At 37.2% G+C, this 16,087-nt stretch overlaps 1 protein-coding gene across 1 annotated transcript in view; it reads right to left on the bottom strand.

Moving 5' to 3' along the window:
* KIF6 (kinesin family member 6) overlaps positions 1–13,676 on the bottom strand; it is a gene marked incomplete at its 5' end in the record, with an annotated part of 170,119 nt that extends 156,443 nt beyond the window's left edge. Inside the window, 3 exons of the mRNA XM_082306226.1 lie at positions 9,806–9,880; positions 12,560–12,669; positions 13,611–13,676. Coding sequence (XP_082162352.1) covers positions 9,806–9,880; positions 12,560–12,669; positions 13,611–13,676 — 251 coding nt within the window. The remainder of the gene's footprint in view (positions 1–9,805; positions 9,881–12,559; positions 12,670–13,610) is intronic.
* Positions 13,677–16,087: the final 2,411 nt, after the last annotated feature.

Here is a 16,087-nt window from a genome sequence, read left to right as displayed (position 1 = left end):
CTATGAATAAGTATTGTTTTATTACAGACCTAAATCTTCTTTATCCTTTTATTCCGCAGTATAATTTCTAATCTAATTATATGCCCACTTCAAGACCATTTTAACATAGAAAAAGGCTAGATATGTTCTTATATTTTACTCAAGGAACTGAATGCTTCTTTTCTGGTTAAGCACTGAAAAAATATTGCTGGTTTTTAGAAACACAACAGCTTGTGCTTGACCTTACAAAGCTTATCAGCAGCATTTTTTAAACACAAAGAAAGTATTGAATATGTCCTCTATATTGCATACTATTGAAAGCACACCTTTTCCAAGCGAGAGAGAGTTTGTGCACACAACTGACTAAGGACATAGATTTGATCACACTGCTATATGAACCTAACCATATATTATGACAGCAACATAATTTAGCATGATGTGATAGGACAAACCAAAAATTTTCAAGTTTTACCTCCAAGCTATGACACAGACTACCAAGAAATCTCCTACAATGACAATCTTTGAGACAGAAATCACAATACTTTCAGTGTTTTTCTGACCAGAATATTGAAATAACCAGCAGAGGTTTAGAAAACACACTGAAAGAGTTCTCCACCTGCAAAATATCATTAAGTAAGACCATGACCCAAAGCTTATTCAAGTCAATGACCACCTTTCCAATCATCTCACTGAGTTTTAGGCAGGATCCAAAGCATGGGACAATTTGATGCAGATTTTTTGCTAGTGTAAATGCTTAAACACACTACAGTATTTAAACATATCTGCATGTATAAAAAATACTTCTAATACTTTATGAACTCCTAACATACGTTCTACAAACTATTTTTTCCAATTCATGTGGAATACTCTCAATTCTAATACTCTTGTTTCTGAGAAGAGACATTAAAAAAAAGCAGCAAGCTGAAGTAAATGTTCCTTAATTAGCCCACTTTCAGCACAACCTTAAAACTGCTTCATAATCCAAGTACTGTGATACAAAAGCTTACATAATGATGCTTGCTCAAGAAAATAAGTTTTGGCTTTATGAGAAATGAATTATAACATGCTTTCTCTTCTGCCCTTTGGACTTTGAGAAACTGATGAATAAAAAAAAATAAAAATCAATCATGATTAAAATAGTAAGGGTTCAATATTTTAAAAGTTCCCTTATCAGTGGTAAAGACAGTCATGAAAAAATCCTCAGAGTCCAGAGAAAAAAAAAATTGTTAATAAGAAATGGTCATTACATGTAAGGACTTAGCCAGTGACACTGAGGAAGAATAAACTAATGCTGTAACACTGTAGCTGCAACTATGATGGTCTAAAAGTTTAAGAAAAAACAGTTATTTAGAGAGAGGTAGCATCTTTTATTAGACTCACTAATATAATTGGGGGAAAACAAGACTAGGCTCAGGGCTTCAGTGGATTATTGGTTTTTTGGTTACGTTAGAAAGACCCTGTCTCTTCCCTCATGATCTTGCTAAGCAAAAGCTGTCAGTACAATGTTGTATCAATTATCAGGCATAGGACAATTCTTTCTAGTATGGACTCATATATGAATGTAGTTAAAGGAAAGCAAGGCCGTGTGGTGTTTTTTCCCCTCAAATTTTCTTACTTGGTTATCAGTTAACTTGCACTTTCCAACTTACTCATAATTAGTGGAGATTTAAAAACATGCACAGTGAGAAACTAACTTTTAATTTAAAACTTAATTTTAGATCTGTTTTTAAATAAATGGCTGTTATAGAGTCGTGTACTGGTATTTTCAGCCACCCAACTGACTTGCCTCATGCCTGAAAGATGTCTAATTCCTAAATAAAGGATGTGATACAGAAGTCTAACTCATGCAAGCAATTCCACTTAAATTGATAGATAAGTTATACTTACAACTGCTTAACATTCCTTAAGTGAGAAATTCCTGAAGTGAGACCTAGACAATTTATGGTTAGTTACTACAGTTCAAAATATCATTCAGTACTTTGTCCTTGAATATCTGAAACAATATAAATAGTGGTATAAAGCCCACCGACAGTAGACAGATGTTGAAAGCAGACTGAGGTTGTTTTATTGTGGTTGTTTTTTCTGACTACATTTTATTTTAATTTTCAGTGAATATCATTTGTTCTATTTAAAGTTTATGGATACAAAACTTTTCATTTGTTTCTGTGCTCATTGTTAATGAGACTTCAGGCAGGCTTGTGCCTAAGTATAACGAAGAGTTCTGCCTCCTCTGCTGCTACACCAGTTTTGCTGAATCAAACAGAACAGTTACTGTCAAAATTTGAAAACAAACAAACAAACAAAAAAACCCCCCAAGCCCCACAAACTCTCCCCCTTGAGTTCTGTATCCAGTTTTGGACTTCCCAGTAGAAGAAGGATGCTATAAAGAAACTGGAGTGAGCCTGACAGAACCAAGTTATTTCGAGCTGGAGCACACCACACAGAAGGGGAAGCCAAGCGAGCTGTTTTCTATCAACCTGGAGAAGAGAAAGCTATACATGTACCTAATTACCACCTTCCATTATGCAATGGATCATTACAGAGGTGGACTCAGACTCTTCTCAGAGGCTTACAGTGGTAGGACAAGAGGCAGTGGTCACAAGTTGCAAGAGGGGAAATTCCAAGAAGGTATAAGGAAAATGTTCTTCATAGTGAGAGTAGTTAAACCCTGGAACAGGTGCCTAGATGGGTTGTGGGATCCCCATCTTTGGATATTTTCAAAGCTCTACTGGACAATGACTTGAGCAACCTGATCTAACCTTGAAGCTAGACCTGCTTTTCTCAGGAGGTTGGATCAGATGACCTACAGAGATCCCTTCTGACCTAATTAATCCATTAGCAGTAGGCATTATTCACACAGAATCATCAGCAGAAGGAAAAAGTAAACAGTCCTTACCAGTCCCTGAAAACATGCTACAAACTCTGTTCTATTTCAGACTAGTCTCAATGCATCAGTTTTATAGCCACCAATATGCCAGTATTCCTCAGGGGAGTAAGAGAGCTCTGATTCCTTTTGTGTTACGCCAAATTTCATAATGAAAAAGACAAAGAAATAGTAACAACTTTATTCTCAAATTTTTAACATTGGCAGATATTACAGTAAATGAAGCCTATTCAGAACACCAAAAACCATCACAGCAACGATGAATATGAAGTCTAAGCAAAAAGATTTGCTTACTCTGACACTTAATTCCTATTGCAAGACATACTTCTCAGTCTTCAAGAGGATTAAAAAAATCATTTAAGTGAATGCATTTAAGCCATCTGTAATTTTTATTATTGTTTTGTTTTAAAATAAAAAAGTTCAAAGTGAAAGGTTTTTACTTAGTTTATAAAAATAAAAAAAAAAGGCCTTATTAAGTAAGGACTGAATTCTGTGTTTATATGTAGATAAGAGAAAATCCTGGAAACAAGAAACAAATTTCATCTTTAAAAATTGATTACTTTGATCTTGTTAGTTTATTTCAGCTTCATATTATTATTTTAACCTGAGTTCTGACATCTTCATTTTAAATGACTGGTAACATAAAGGCTTGTGGTTGGAACAAATATTAAGTAACTATTAAAATACTAGACTAATGAAAAAAGCAGAAAACACCAATATCTTTGATCTTGGGATACTGTCAGCCCACTCCTCACCTCAGTTCCTGCTGACCTGAAATTTTTTACCAATGTCCCTCACTTTCCTTCTTTCTACCTCAGAAATTCTCAATTCATAGTTATTTTATTAAAAAAAAAAAAAAAAATCAACACAGTCCTGGCAAAACCAGCCCCCAAATATGATATTTAAGATAAAAAGAAGGAAGAACTTCATTTGCAGGATCTACAAAACAAGTTTTCAGGGAAGATTTGTCTTTAAAGGTACTCAGTATTTAGGTATCCTCCGTCACTTGGAGCTCAGATTAAAGTTTCTTTTAATTAAAATAAACAAAGTATCTCAGTATGACATTTTTCCTTTATGCCTTTGCCAGATTTATGGAACAAATCTAATTTGGTAATGCCTCATCTTTCAAAACCAACACTAATTTCCAAATGTGCACGTAACTGTGTTTTTGAGAGCTTAGAGCCAGCAAGTTTCCTTAGCAATTTGAAAAGGGTTTTCCTAAAAAAAAAATAAGGTGTAATGCAATTTCTTATTTTAACTAAAATATCTAAATATGTTTAGAATTCCACCATAAGCACTGCAGAAGATAAGTGACACAAAGATACTCCGAATCAAAGCTATCAAACTGTAACCTATAATAAGCAGCCTTCTTGAACAATTGTAAACTGTGCAATTTAAGTCAAAATAAACATGAGCAACTAATAATCATTTGACATGAAACATTAATGAAGCTTTTCACTTTTTATTGCCTCATAATTGTACACACTTTCAGGAAGAACTGCTAACATTACTGCTCCAATTTCTCAATTTAGGGGAAAGTTTAAGCTACATTTGCTTCAAGCTGACATCCAAAAAAATAAGTGTCCTTTACTATATATAGATTCTACAGTTCTTTTGTACCTAAATCACCCACATTAGCAGTAATACAGCTGTGATGCAAGGTTGCTTGCAGGTGAGCCAAGCCACTACTTCCCACACTGTGTCACAAATACATCCAGGTCAGAACGGTTAGTTAACAAGGACTATCTGCTAGAAAATCCACGTGCTTACAGACCTGATGCTTATACCTTAACAAAATTCCAGAAAAAAAAAAAAAAAAACCCTCCACTACTACAGCATAGTTGTTTTACTAGGCATTCTTCATTTTAATCATATTAGCATGAAGATTCAACAAGTCTTTATAGAAAGGCCAGCTTTGATCGTGGTAGCAGATACTGTATCATGTTGATGGTATCATGAGATTTTAACCCGGTTGGGGAGTCACTGTGCCAGGACTATAAAAAGCAAGTAATTGACTTGTATCACAAGGGTCTTACAGCATTTTAATCATTCAATCCTTCTGTCTTACAACTTAAGTGAGTTGACATTTATATTGACATCGCAATACCAAAACTGTACAAGTCTTCATTGAGCTCACTGCGTTGGAAACAACCCTTCCTATTAGGGCACGCAGCAACCTGCTGTACCAGCCAACAGTATCTACAAATACAGAGGGAACATGCTGCAGTTCCACTGAAGAAGCCTAAAAAGAAAGGAGGGGCAGAGGGGAAGGGAACGTGGGTAACAAGGGTGGAGAAACAGCTTCCTGTACATGACACAGGTATAGACAGATGCATAAATATAAGCAAGATTTTTGGAATGCCCATATAAGATGAGTCCAAATAAGAATGAAAGGTTAGTGCATCTTCTAAGGAACTTAATTCAGATTATTTCCTCACTGAAGCAGAAAGATACAAGTAAGGAACCTGTGCCTGTTTCAGGTCTCCTCATTAAAAAAAATGCTTTATTTGACCCGTCAAAAGTATGAGTTCTATACACTTCTTTTGAGGTGTAATTTCTTTAGAGTGGTAAATAGCTCTTAATAAGTTTTTCTGAGATGCAAAATAACAAGTAACCAATTTAATGGTGGGTTCTCGCTCTTATATAATGAATAAATAATCATGACTGAACTTTACCTTTCTGTTCTCCTGTCACATATTTTTCCTGCTGTTGTAGTTTGAAATTTTCCTGAAGACAGTTTGTACTCTTACAACTAACATTATTAAAACTATTTTAAATATCTAATGTTGCACATGTATAATTATACTGTTAAATACTCAAAAAAAGACCTTGTATTTCAAATTATACAAAAGCGAACTAAAAAAAAATAATCTGGAATTCCAGTTGCACAATAATGAACTTTTCCCCAAAAGCCAAACATTTGCATGAAGCCAAAGTCTGTGTAATAACTTCATACAAGAACTGAAATTAAGGAGGGTCTGAAAGACCCATGACAAAGCTAAAAGAGATAGGTATTTACCTATGTAGAATCAAATTATTGTAAGATTTCAGATATGTGGATTTTATTTTTCTTTTTTCACTATTTAAGGTCTACATCACAAGGAAAATAGAAATTGCATCACATTTCGAAGCATGACAAAACCTGCAGATTAAATACTATCAAAGCCTTATTACAAAACCTTGTAAACTAAGTCAGATTTCATGTTTCAAGCAATTTCTTACCTAATGGTTCAAATTTCAGAGTGATTATTAATCCACAATCCTATCACAGTCAATGAAAGTAAAGCACATTCATCATTACTCTAGCTTAGATGTCCAAAAGAAGAGCACAATTTGAGAGAAAACTAGCATCCTTTTACAAACTACTGAAATTTCATTAGTTTGAAGAAACTTGTAGCTATTTTATTTTCCTTGAATACATAGTAAAACACAAATTCCTGAGTTGTTAGTGACAGAGAAAAAAAAACCCCAAAACCCAAACAAACCACAAAACAGCAGATCCAAATACTTTTATTAGATCATCTTATTCACAGACTTAAACAGGAAGAAAAAAAAAATAATCACAGAAAAGCAAAGGATGGTTGCTGGATTTCTATGAGCATATTCAGTAAAGCTAGAAATGTCCTATTAGGATGTTTAGTCTACATCCAGTGGCTTTGTATTACAAGGCAATCTAATGATGTAAATATGTTTTGCAAACATTTTCAATTACTGGTGAAATATTTTCTAAAACTGGAAAAAGGGACATTACAAAATATAGTCAACATTATAATGATGCTGTTCTGCAAAATATTTTGACTACATTTTCTGCAAGAATAAGCAGCAGAAAAAAAAACAGAAAAGAGTAAAGTGAAGTAGTTTGTATATTACAGATGCTAATTCTTAGGATAAACACAGCACACTAGAAGAAACTAATATCTGTGGCAATGGGAGGCTATCAGATCTTTCAAAAAAACATAGGTGATTGCCACCAGGTTTATGAACAGCTGAGCTGTTTCTTATTTGCATGATACATCTGAAGAGAAAATATTTTCAATGTTATTCTTTAATAAATCAAGACAAAACATTGGCCATATTAGAACTGAAACCAAAACTAATTCCAAAGCACTAAGATTTTCTACTTAATTTCTGATTGCATTCATCATCATAACACTAACATTTGAAGCATTATAAGAGTAACCTTGTTCTGCTGTTAGACTAAAGCAATGCTTAATTGTTAGCAAACTGTAAAATTAGGATGTTATTTATTTTCTCTGTTTTTTGGTAGAGTAATAGTGCTGCTTCTTAAAGATCAAGTTGGCTCTGCACAAAAAAAGTATCAATACTATATATTTAAAATGAAAAGGAAAAGAGGAAAGCACAAACAAATAATAAAAAGAAACCAAGTAAGAGATGACTCAAGCATTAGCAAAATAATAAGGAAAAAAAAAAATCAAGCAAATCACATGCTTATAATGGTTTGCAGAGGCTGGCACTTTTGACTGAAGAAGCAAATTAAATGAACTAATGTCTGGTGCCTCTGAAACCACAGGCAAGATGACAATGTAACTGGACTTCAACAGAGAAAAGTGGTGGCCCAACATCAAAGAAAGCACACTTAAAAAGAAAAAAAAAAAAAAAAAAAGTTGCATCCAATTTCCATCCAAGTACAAACTAGAAAAATTTTAGAATTCCGAACACTGCATTGCTGTTTTTAGTTTAAACAATGCCCAAGATTTGTTTTCTGAGCATTCAAGTGTAACTGCATTTTCTCATGACTGTAAGCATACATGGCCAAAAGCCTCAAAATGTTACTGAAGTATTTCATTGATACCTTCCTTTCTTTTCCCTGGCAATATACAGACAAAAACTGTTCCCTTAGTAAAGTGACTCCAGCAACAGAAATGAGGGCATTTTCAACAGTTTTTCCTTGCAAGAGAACGCTGACTTAGAAAGAAACAAATAGTGAAGAACATTTTGCTATGAAAGACTGTGGTCTTTCAGAGTAACAGGGCAATTCTTATTATCCCACAATGGAAAGGAAAATTGAGTCATTAACTATAGGGTGAAATAAATTTCAGGCACAGTTAAGGATTCCATTACCCAAGGAACTTCATGACTATGAAGACATTTTGAAATACATATTTTTGCCTAAGAAAAGGTAAAAATGAAGGAAGAGGACGAGAAACTGCAACATACTTCAGGTATTGCGTACTCTACTGTAAAAACACAAGCAAAATTATCCTTCAGTATTATCAGTAACAATAAAAACATCAATTAGAATACAAGCTTTAACACGTGATAACACTCAGAGTGTTATTTAGCGTCAATTTTAGCGTTAAAGACAGCTATTTGAGGATAATTGTATGCCTAAACACCACTGATTTTAATAGCATTTAAGTACTTAAAAATCTCTAAAAATCAAAACTAAACTCTACATAATGGAGGAAATAATGTATAAAAATCTTGTATCAGCCAACATTGAAACAACGGAAAACAATACCACTTCCTGTTTATTAGAGTACTGTATAGGTGAATTATTCAACTGGAAAACATTTCCATATTCTTGCAAAACACTCCAAAGGAAAAAAAAAAAAAAAATCAGTCAGTCTGTTGCTAGTTAGCTTTGATACTCCGAGTTTTTGTTGAGGATAATTCAATCCATAGCATGTAACAACGAAAATTGTAACCCTTCTTTTTCCAAGCACAGTCAAATAAGATACAGAAGTTTTTGTCTGCAGTCACCATTAAACTCAAAAATATTTAAAGTAAATAAATTAACCTGAAGGTATATGTTATAAAGTCAGATAAGCAAAGAAATCCCTTTTGGGTGAAAGAAGAATATAACAAAATTTTTTAAAGCATAAACTTATTCTAGTGAAGTTTCAAATTCACTAGCTCTTCATTTTCACTGTCAATTACCCTCCTGCTTCATGCAGGACTTTTAAGAAGAAAATAGAGGGGAAAATCAAGAAAATGATTGTAAAGAGCTAAGTATATTTTTACTTCCAAGTAACAATTTGAGAAAGACTAAGCATCCAACTGAGGATGTCTGTTTTCCTACGGTGTAAAACACATGGCAGTGCAATATGCTGAAGAATAACTTGCAGAATCATATCTTAAACCAATGGACGGGTCAGAAAATGAGTGAGAAAACTTGGTAGCTAAACTAATACTTCCCACTCACTACAAGTTTGGATTCTGAGAAATAAGTTTGATAAAAAAACAAACAAACAAACATTATGCAGAAATTCTTCTTCCTCCAGCGTGCGATTTTCTCCCCCACTAAAACCAGTACTAACTTCAGCAATGTGGGCATAAACTGAGCAAAGAGAATGACATATTGGAAAATCCACCTGGTTCAGAGTGGCATTCAATCCGCGCAATGAATGAAGAGGGCTTCTACATCAGACTTAAATGCTTGCCTTTGCAAACTCTAAAATATGAGCATTGTTTGATTGTTATATGGAGGAGAAAAACAAAAACAGTGCCAAAATCACTGCCCTACACATTAAGACAAAAATTCTCAAAATTTGAGAATATCTCCACAGGTATTAATTCACGAGTGTCTGTAACTTAATGGAAACTAAACAGGGGGATAAGATTTTCATTAGGTTTAGCCCTTCATGGAACTATATAGGGAATACTTTTCTAATGCAATGAAGTGACCTTATATTATAGACAAAAAACTAATTAGACATGGATTTCTATGCCTATGCAACAAAAGGGGCAACAGTAGCAGTGCTATTTTAGGAGTTAATAATGGAACCTTACCATACATAAAATTCTCAGGGGATTGTTGCATATCTCCTCAGTTGAGAGATGTCAGTATTTAGAAAATTAAAACATCAATCCACTTTTACAACAGCGAGACAAACACTTGCCAGCTCTCCTCCAAGCAATACAATGAAAGCTATTTTTGACCCTGTGTTACCCCGATTACTCACAAGATCAACAACGTACCATTCTGCTACTGGTTTGGCAATGTTGTCAAAAACCACATCTTGTTTTGCCTCTTGATCAAAAATTTTCTGAAATCTGAAAATATTAAGTAAATAATAATTGCTCAGAATCTTAAAACACTACTTGATTCATACATTTTTGTTTGTGTTTGTAATAGTCAATGTTTACATCATTAGGCTTACATAACTTAGTACAATGTTTTCCCTGTAGTCTTAACCACAGCGTGCTGTTGTGCTATTGTACATAAATAGGCTGTACACAGTGCTGCTTTGACAAGATCTGTACAATAAAATCCTCTGATAAAATGATGTGGCTTAGAAAAAAATAAACCGTATTTTAAATCTATCAAGAGAATCAGTGTTTGTAACTGGCACCACACTGAAACCTGGATAAATAGATTACACTATAACCAAATACAGCATCCCACCAGTATAGCCAGGCTAACATTTTCTTTGTAACTACTTCCTTCATTCTGCTGCACAGTTACTGTAAGTCACAAGGAGATATTTATTTCAATCTAAGTTTTGTCACTTCCTATATAAAATATCTGCAGTTGTCTTACATAATCAAAGAACACTTCAGGTTCGAAGGGACCACCTGCTCCAATCCCCCTGCTCAAAGGAGGGTCAGCTAGAGCAGGGGTCTGTACGTCAGGTTTTGAGTATCTCCATGTCTGGAGGCTCCACAACCTCTCTGGGCAACTTGTTCCACTATTTGATCACCCCACAGTAAAAAAGGGTTTTTGCTATTTCCTGTATTTCAATTTGTGCCCATTAACTCTTGTCCTGTTACTGGGCACCACTGAGAAGCATCTAGCTCCATCTTTATTCCCCACCTCCCCATCAGGTGTTTATACACATTGATAAGATCCCCTTGAGCCTTCTCTTCTCCAGGATAAACAGTCCCAGGTTGCTCAGCCTCTCCTCACGTGTCAGATCCTCCAGTCCCTTAATCATCTTTGTGTCCCTTTGCTAGAGCGCAGAACTGGACACAAAGTTCTGTAACTCCAGATGTGATCTCACTGGTGGTGACTAGAAGGGAAGGATCAACTTCCTTGAGCTGCTGGCAACACTCTGCCTAATGCAGCCCAGAGGCTGTTGGCCTTCTTTGCTGCAAATGGTGTATTGCTGACTCATGTTCAACTTTTTGTCTACCAGGACTCCAGGTCCTTTTCTGCAAACCTGCTTTCAGTCAGCCCTGAGCTTGTCCTAGTTATTCCTCACCAGGAGCAGGACTTGGCATTTCACTCTGTTGAACTTCATAAGATTCCTATGGGCCCATTTTTCCAGCCTCTTGAGGTCACTCTGAAGGGCAGCACAACTATCTGGTGTGCCAATCATCCCTCCCAGTTTCACATTGTCTGTGAACTTGCTGAAGCTTCACTCGGTCCCATCACCCAGGTCATTAAAGCTAAACAGTATTGGATCGCAGTATTGATTACACCACTGGTGACTGATCTCCAGCTGGACTTTCTACCCCTGATGACAACCCTCTGAGCCCAGCAGCTCAGCTCATTTTCAACACCCCTCACTGTGCACTTATCTAGGCTTTTCTGATCCCATTCCTCGTACAACTGAGGAAAAGTATACACAAAGTATAGAGGCATATATTCTATCGTGCTAACCCTTAATAAGTCAAGTCATTCAAATAATTGTGTTTGATTCCCATATAAGAAAGTAAGAACAATGGAGAAGAATGTTTGAGGTGACCAGGATAGACAGACTGCATGAAAGTATGAGTTTTATGGAGGAAGAAGAAATGCTTGCTCCATAGCATTATTTTTGCATTGTCTTAAGAATAATAAGGCATAGTGTTTCTCAAAATCCATCTCTACAGACTTTCTAATAAATGATAAAGTCAGGAAAAAAAAAAAAAATCAGCATTCATTTTGGCTGGCTTGGGCATCTGCAACCTAAGCTAGTTTTGCATATTAATCTAGTTGGAGAGGGCAGCTCCTCTCTTCCCAAGCAGAACAGATTTCCTTAGCTGATGTAAAACGACATCAGTCTGAGCTGCAGATGTTTATCTGTGGCTCTTTTTTTAATAGCATAGAGCAACAAATTTACTTGATTTGATATTATAAAAAATAAAGATTATTCAACTTGGAAAAAGACAATCTCAACCTAGTCATTAGAGGTGGTTATACACCTAGCTTTCTTCATCACAAAAATTTTAAAATGTTGCCTCCAAGTTTTCTGTTGAAAAGATAAAAATATTTGATTGCTATTGCTGGTACTTATTTTTAGTTTCTAAAAACTATTTACATTCTACAAGCACGGTTTTGTTTCTTTCAACAATCTGTTTTTCTTTACTGTGTTTTCGTTATGTCTGAAACACAGTTTCTAAACAGTGTTTTACATCAAGACATCTTTAGCCAGCCTATGCCAACTCATTAGATCACAAGAGAACACGCAGTCTTGCATTCAATTTTCATATGCAAATTCAAAACAAGCTGTAAAAATGGAAGAACTGCTAAATGAAGACGCAATCTTTGAGATGAGACTTAGAAATGTATAATGACTTGCAACAGATAGACAAAAAAAACCCCACTTTATCAAATGCTATCAAACTTGTTCAGGTGCAGAGCACATGCTGGAGTATTCCTCTTGTGAATGGAGTTGCATAAAAAGAAATCTGTCTATACCAAAACTTGATTTTAAGAATAGGCTTTTTCCAGGTTCTATAGATCTGTATCACTACACAGTGATATCCATCACTAAAGGCAGAAGATATAAAGATAAGGATTTTACTTACTTGAACACGTAGCGCTCTCGTTTATTATTGACGAACCCATCTGCTAAATCACGTGGCACAATAATCTCCAGACTGGACAGAGATTTCTCATCTTCATCAACTGAGTAAATCTAATAAGCATGGATATGAATTAACAAAATGTTTTTACCAATAGAACAGCATAGTCCTTAGGTATAACACTTACATAAGCTTAGCACCTGTAACCGCCTGAAGAAAAACTTTCAGAATTGCATCGTGTACCATGGCTAATCAGTATGTCAAAACAACATAGCAAACCAGAATAGTTCTGCCTACTTCAAAAGCCCTTAGTACATGAGCAGATGCTCCTTCAGCTATTATATAACAAAACAAGCACATACTAACACTGTCTTGTTTGTTACCATGTAAACACTACAATAAGATTTGAAACAGAAACATAGCCTCTTTGACATAATTTGTTTACTAAACCACTTTAATATCTGAGCTGTTACAAAAAACAAAGCACAGCCCCCATTGCAATCCCCTCCAAAAAAACGGGAAGAATGTATTAGGAAAGACTACAACAGAATGAGTAGAGCTGGTTTAAAAAGGCAACAAAGAGACCTAAATGCACAATTTCTGCGGAATACTTTCATTATCTTTATTATCCCTAAATACTGGGAGTCACACGTTCCCCTCCAATGTTCAGAACAGTGTTGAACTGCATAAACCCAGCGACCAGCATCAAATGTTTTTCCTGTGGAGCCTTTCTCTAACAACTAGGCAGGAAAGAAGTTCCTCGCGCCCTCCCCCAATAGTTATAGCCTAAACTCCTGTACTTCGTGATTTTATTAACTTCTCAGCGCTTCGGAGAACAGTACAGGGCTGTGGCTTTCTGCTCCGCACCCGACCACGTACAAACTCCTCAGCTCCCACAAGCCGGCAGGGCCTCATGAGGCGGGGGAGGGGGGGGGAGGGCACGCTCACTGCCCGCTCCCTCCCGCCTTCAGGCAGGCCCACGGGACGCCCTTCGGCTCGCCCCAGCCGCCCCACTCCACCCCCCGGCAGCACAGCAGCTGGCTCCCCGTCCTACCCCCGCCTGCTGCCGCCTGCCCAGCGGCTTCACCCGCGCGTAAACCCGGATGGTTTCCTTCACCATCGCTGCCCGCCGAGCGCCTAGTAACGGTAACCACGGCACGCTACCCAGCGTGCACCGCGGCGGGCGGGAAGCGGCGGCCGTCGCGAGCCCCTGTGAGGCGGGTCCGGCTCCCGCCGAGTCACCTCACGCTCTCGGGTGGCTTTGACTGGGCGCCTGTTTGCTCCCTGACGAGGCTTGGAGGAGCAGGAGGGAGCAACCGGGCTCCATATGCGAGGGGTGGCTGCCTGCGTGGACTTTAATGGTAATTCCCGCCAGCTGTTTTCCCTGAGGCTGAAGTGTCGTGGGTGTGAGAAAGGGAGCTTGTAAGCATTGCCGGGCTGAGAGGCGTGGTGTTTATGTCGCGTGTGGATCACGCTGTTGGCGCACCAGAAATTCCCTGTCAGATTTGTGGTGTTGTGTGTTACCTGCACGTCCATGCCTTCCTCTGGCTGAAACCACCCCTCTAAGGCCACTTGGTTCAAGAGAAGTGTTTGTTGTTAACCAGTTGCAAGATCTGGAAGGCAAATTGGGGGAAAATACCTAGATTACATGCAATGAAGACATCAATTTTTTTCATTCTAATGTAAAACATGTTCTGAAAAAAATGGTAGTGGGAAATAGCGGGTGTTGTCTTGTTACGAGAGCTAAACTACACAGAAATAACAGTAGGGCCCCATTATTCTGTGAAGTGGTTACCAAAGAGTCACACAAACAACATGGTAGTATTTTGGCCTTAGTTTTGGTGAGACATAGTGGTAAAGATCAGATAACAGCAGTTACAAGTCCACTAATTTAAATTAAGTGGAAAATCAGGGACTTGATTATGGAGGAGGATAGAAATTTCTTTAACTCAGATATGGTAAAAGTATGTTGAACTTGTATTCCAAATAAGAAAAACAGTAGGGGAAAGGTTTCCTGTCCCAACTGAAGAAATAACTGTCTCAGAAAGCATATGAGGCATAAGTAGTGAGCCTTCAGGAAATGACATGGAAAAGGGCTAATCACCAACTAAAATCTAGTGCAAAAGTCAAAAGGGTAAAAATGAAAACAAATGGAAAATATTACTTGGTGATTAAATAGAGAGTGAAGGAAAAACAGGACATTGGAATGGGATAATGGAATAAATACTGAGTATCATCTCAGCATTGCTCCAAAAATACAAAAAAAAAAATCATCCCTTGTCAATAGGGATGGGGATGCTGAAGGTGATGTTAGAGGCAGAAGTGACTAACAGGAAGGAGGTGTGAGAGGCAAATAACTGCAGCCAAGAGGGAAGCAGAACCCACAGAGTTTAATGAATGTAGACTGCGAGACAGGGATTTGGGAGGGAAGAGTAGATAATTTCGGTCCCAGAATTCTGAAAGAACTGGGACGTTTAATTGAAGGTCCAGGAGCTGTGTTTGTTTGTTGGTTTGGTTGGTTTTGTATTGAAACAGATGCAGGAGAGTACAGTATTCTTGGAAAACAGCAAATGTAATAGTCAACTGTGTTATTTAGCAGTTTAGCTGGATTGTGAATTAACTGGGCAGTGGACATTGAAACACTGCATTTAACTGTGTGGAAAGCCATTTTATGTCTGCTGGTGTTCAGTAGCTGGAATATGGAGTTGGGTGAATGAGACTATTGCTTTTGGGACAAACTCTGATCCACAAAGTGTTTAGCTGCCCTTCTTTGACACAAAGTCTGAGCTTTAAACTCTGAACCAGTGTCACGGTGGAGAGACACCCAACTGGGTTTGCATAGGACTAGTCTGAATATGATATGGCCTGCACAGAGAAGCCAGTGAACCATCTCAGAGTCAAGCTGGTTCCAGCATAAAAACACAGCCTGAATTGCTGAAAGGGGAGAAGGAATCCTGGGCCATGTGCAGAATGGTCACTTGTGCGGCAAGAGAAGAGCAAAGGTAACAGAAAGGACTCACGATTATCTTCTAAAATATCCCTGTTATTATTACACAGCTGTCCTTGCAGACATGCTAGAGAGCTTCTGTGTTGTGCTCCACAATATATTGCCTTCAAGAACAGCTTGTTAGCCCAGTGGCACCCAGCTCAGAATTAGCACTCTCTAGGCTTACTGGTCCTTCCGCAAAACATAAGCTGCATCATTAATTTGACCATCAAAATTATCCAGTTTTTCTTCTTGCGTCGAGTATGTGGTATGTTGACTGCAGAAGACTGGAGATCAGTGGCAGAATTATAAGATGGGTGAGAACCTAGTTAAAGGTGATCTGTTATAGTTTGTTAAGAAAAAGGGTATTCTTGGCCTGTAGGGAAATTATTAGTAGACTTTTGTGAGGAGACAGATCTTATGTAATGTTTTAATTAATAACTTTGTGCCAAAAATGGGAGTTTATATTAATTAAGCTCTGATGACACGGCTGAGAGTCATATGTGCTGAAGAAGATCAAGACATCTAGGAGAAGAAGAATGACC

The sequence above is a fragment of the Platalea leucorodia genome (assembly GCF_965183815.1).
Source record: "Platalea leucorodia genome assembly, chromosome: 3".
Taxonomy (NCBI): domain Eukaryota; kingdom Metazoa; phylum Chordata; class Aves; order Pelecaniformes; family Threskiornithidae; genus Platalea; species Platalea leucorodia.
Note: the sequence above shows the minus strand (reverse complement) of the source record. Positions and strands in the feature narration are given on the sequence as shown.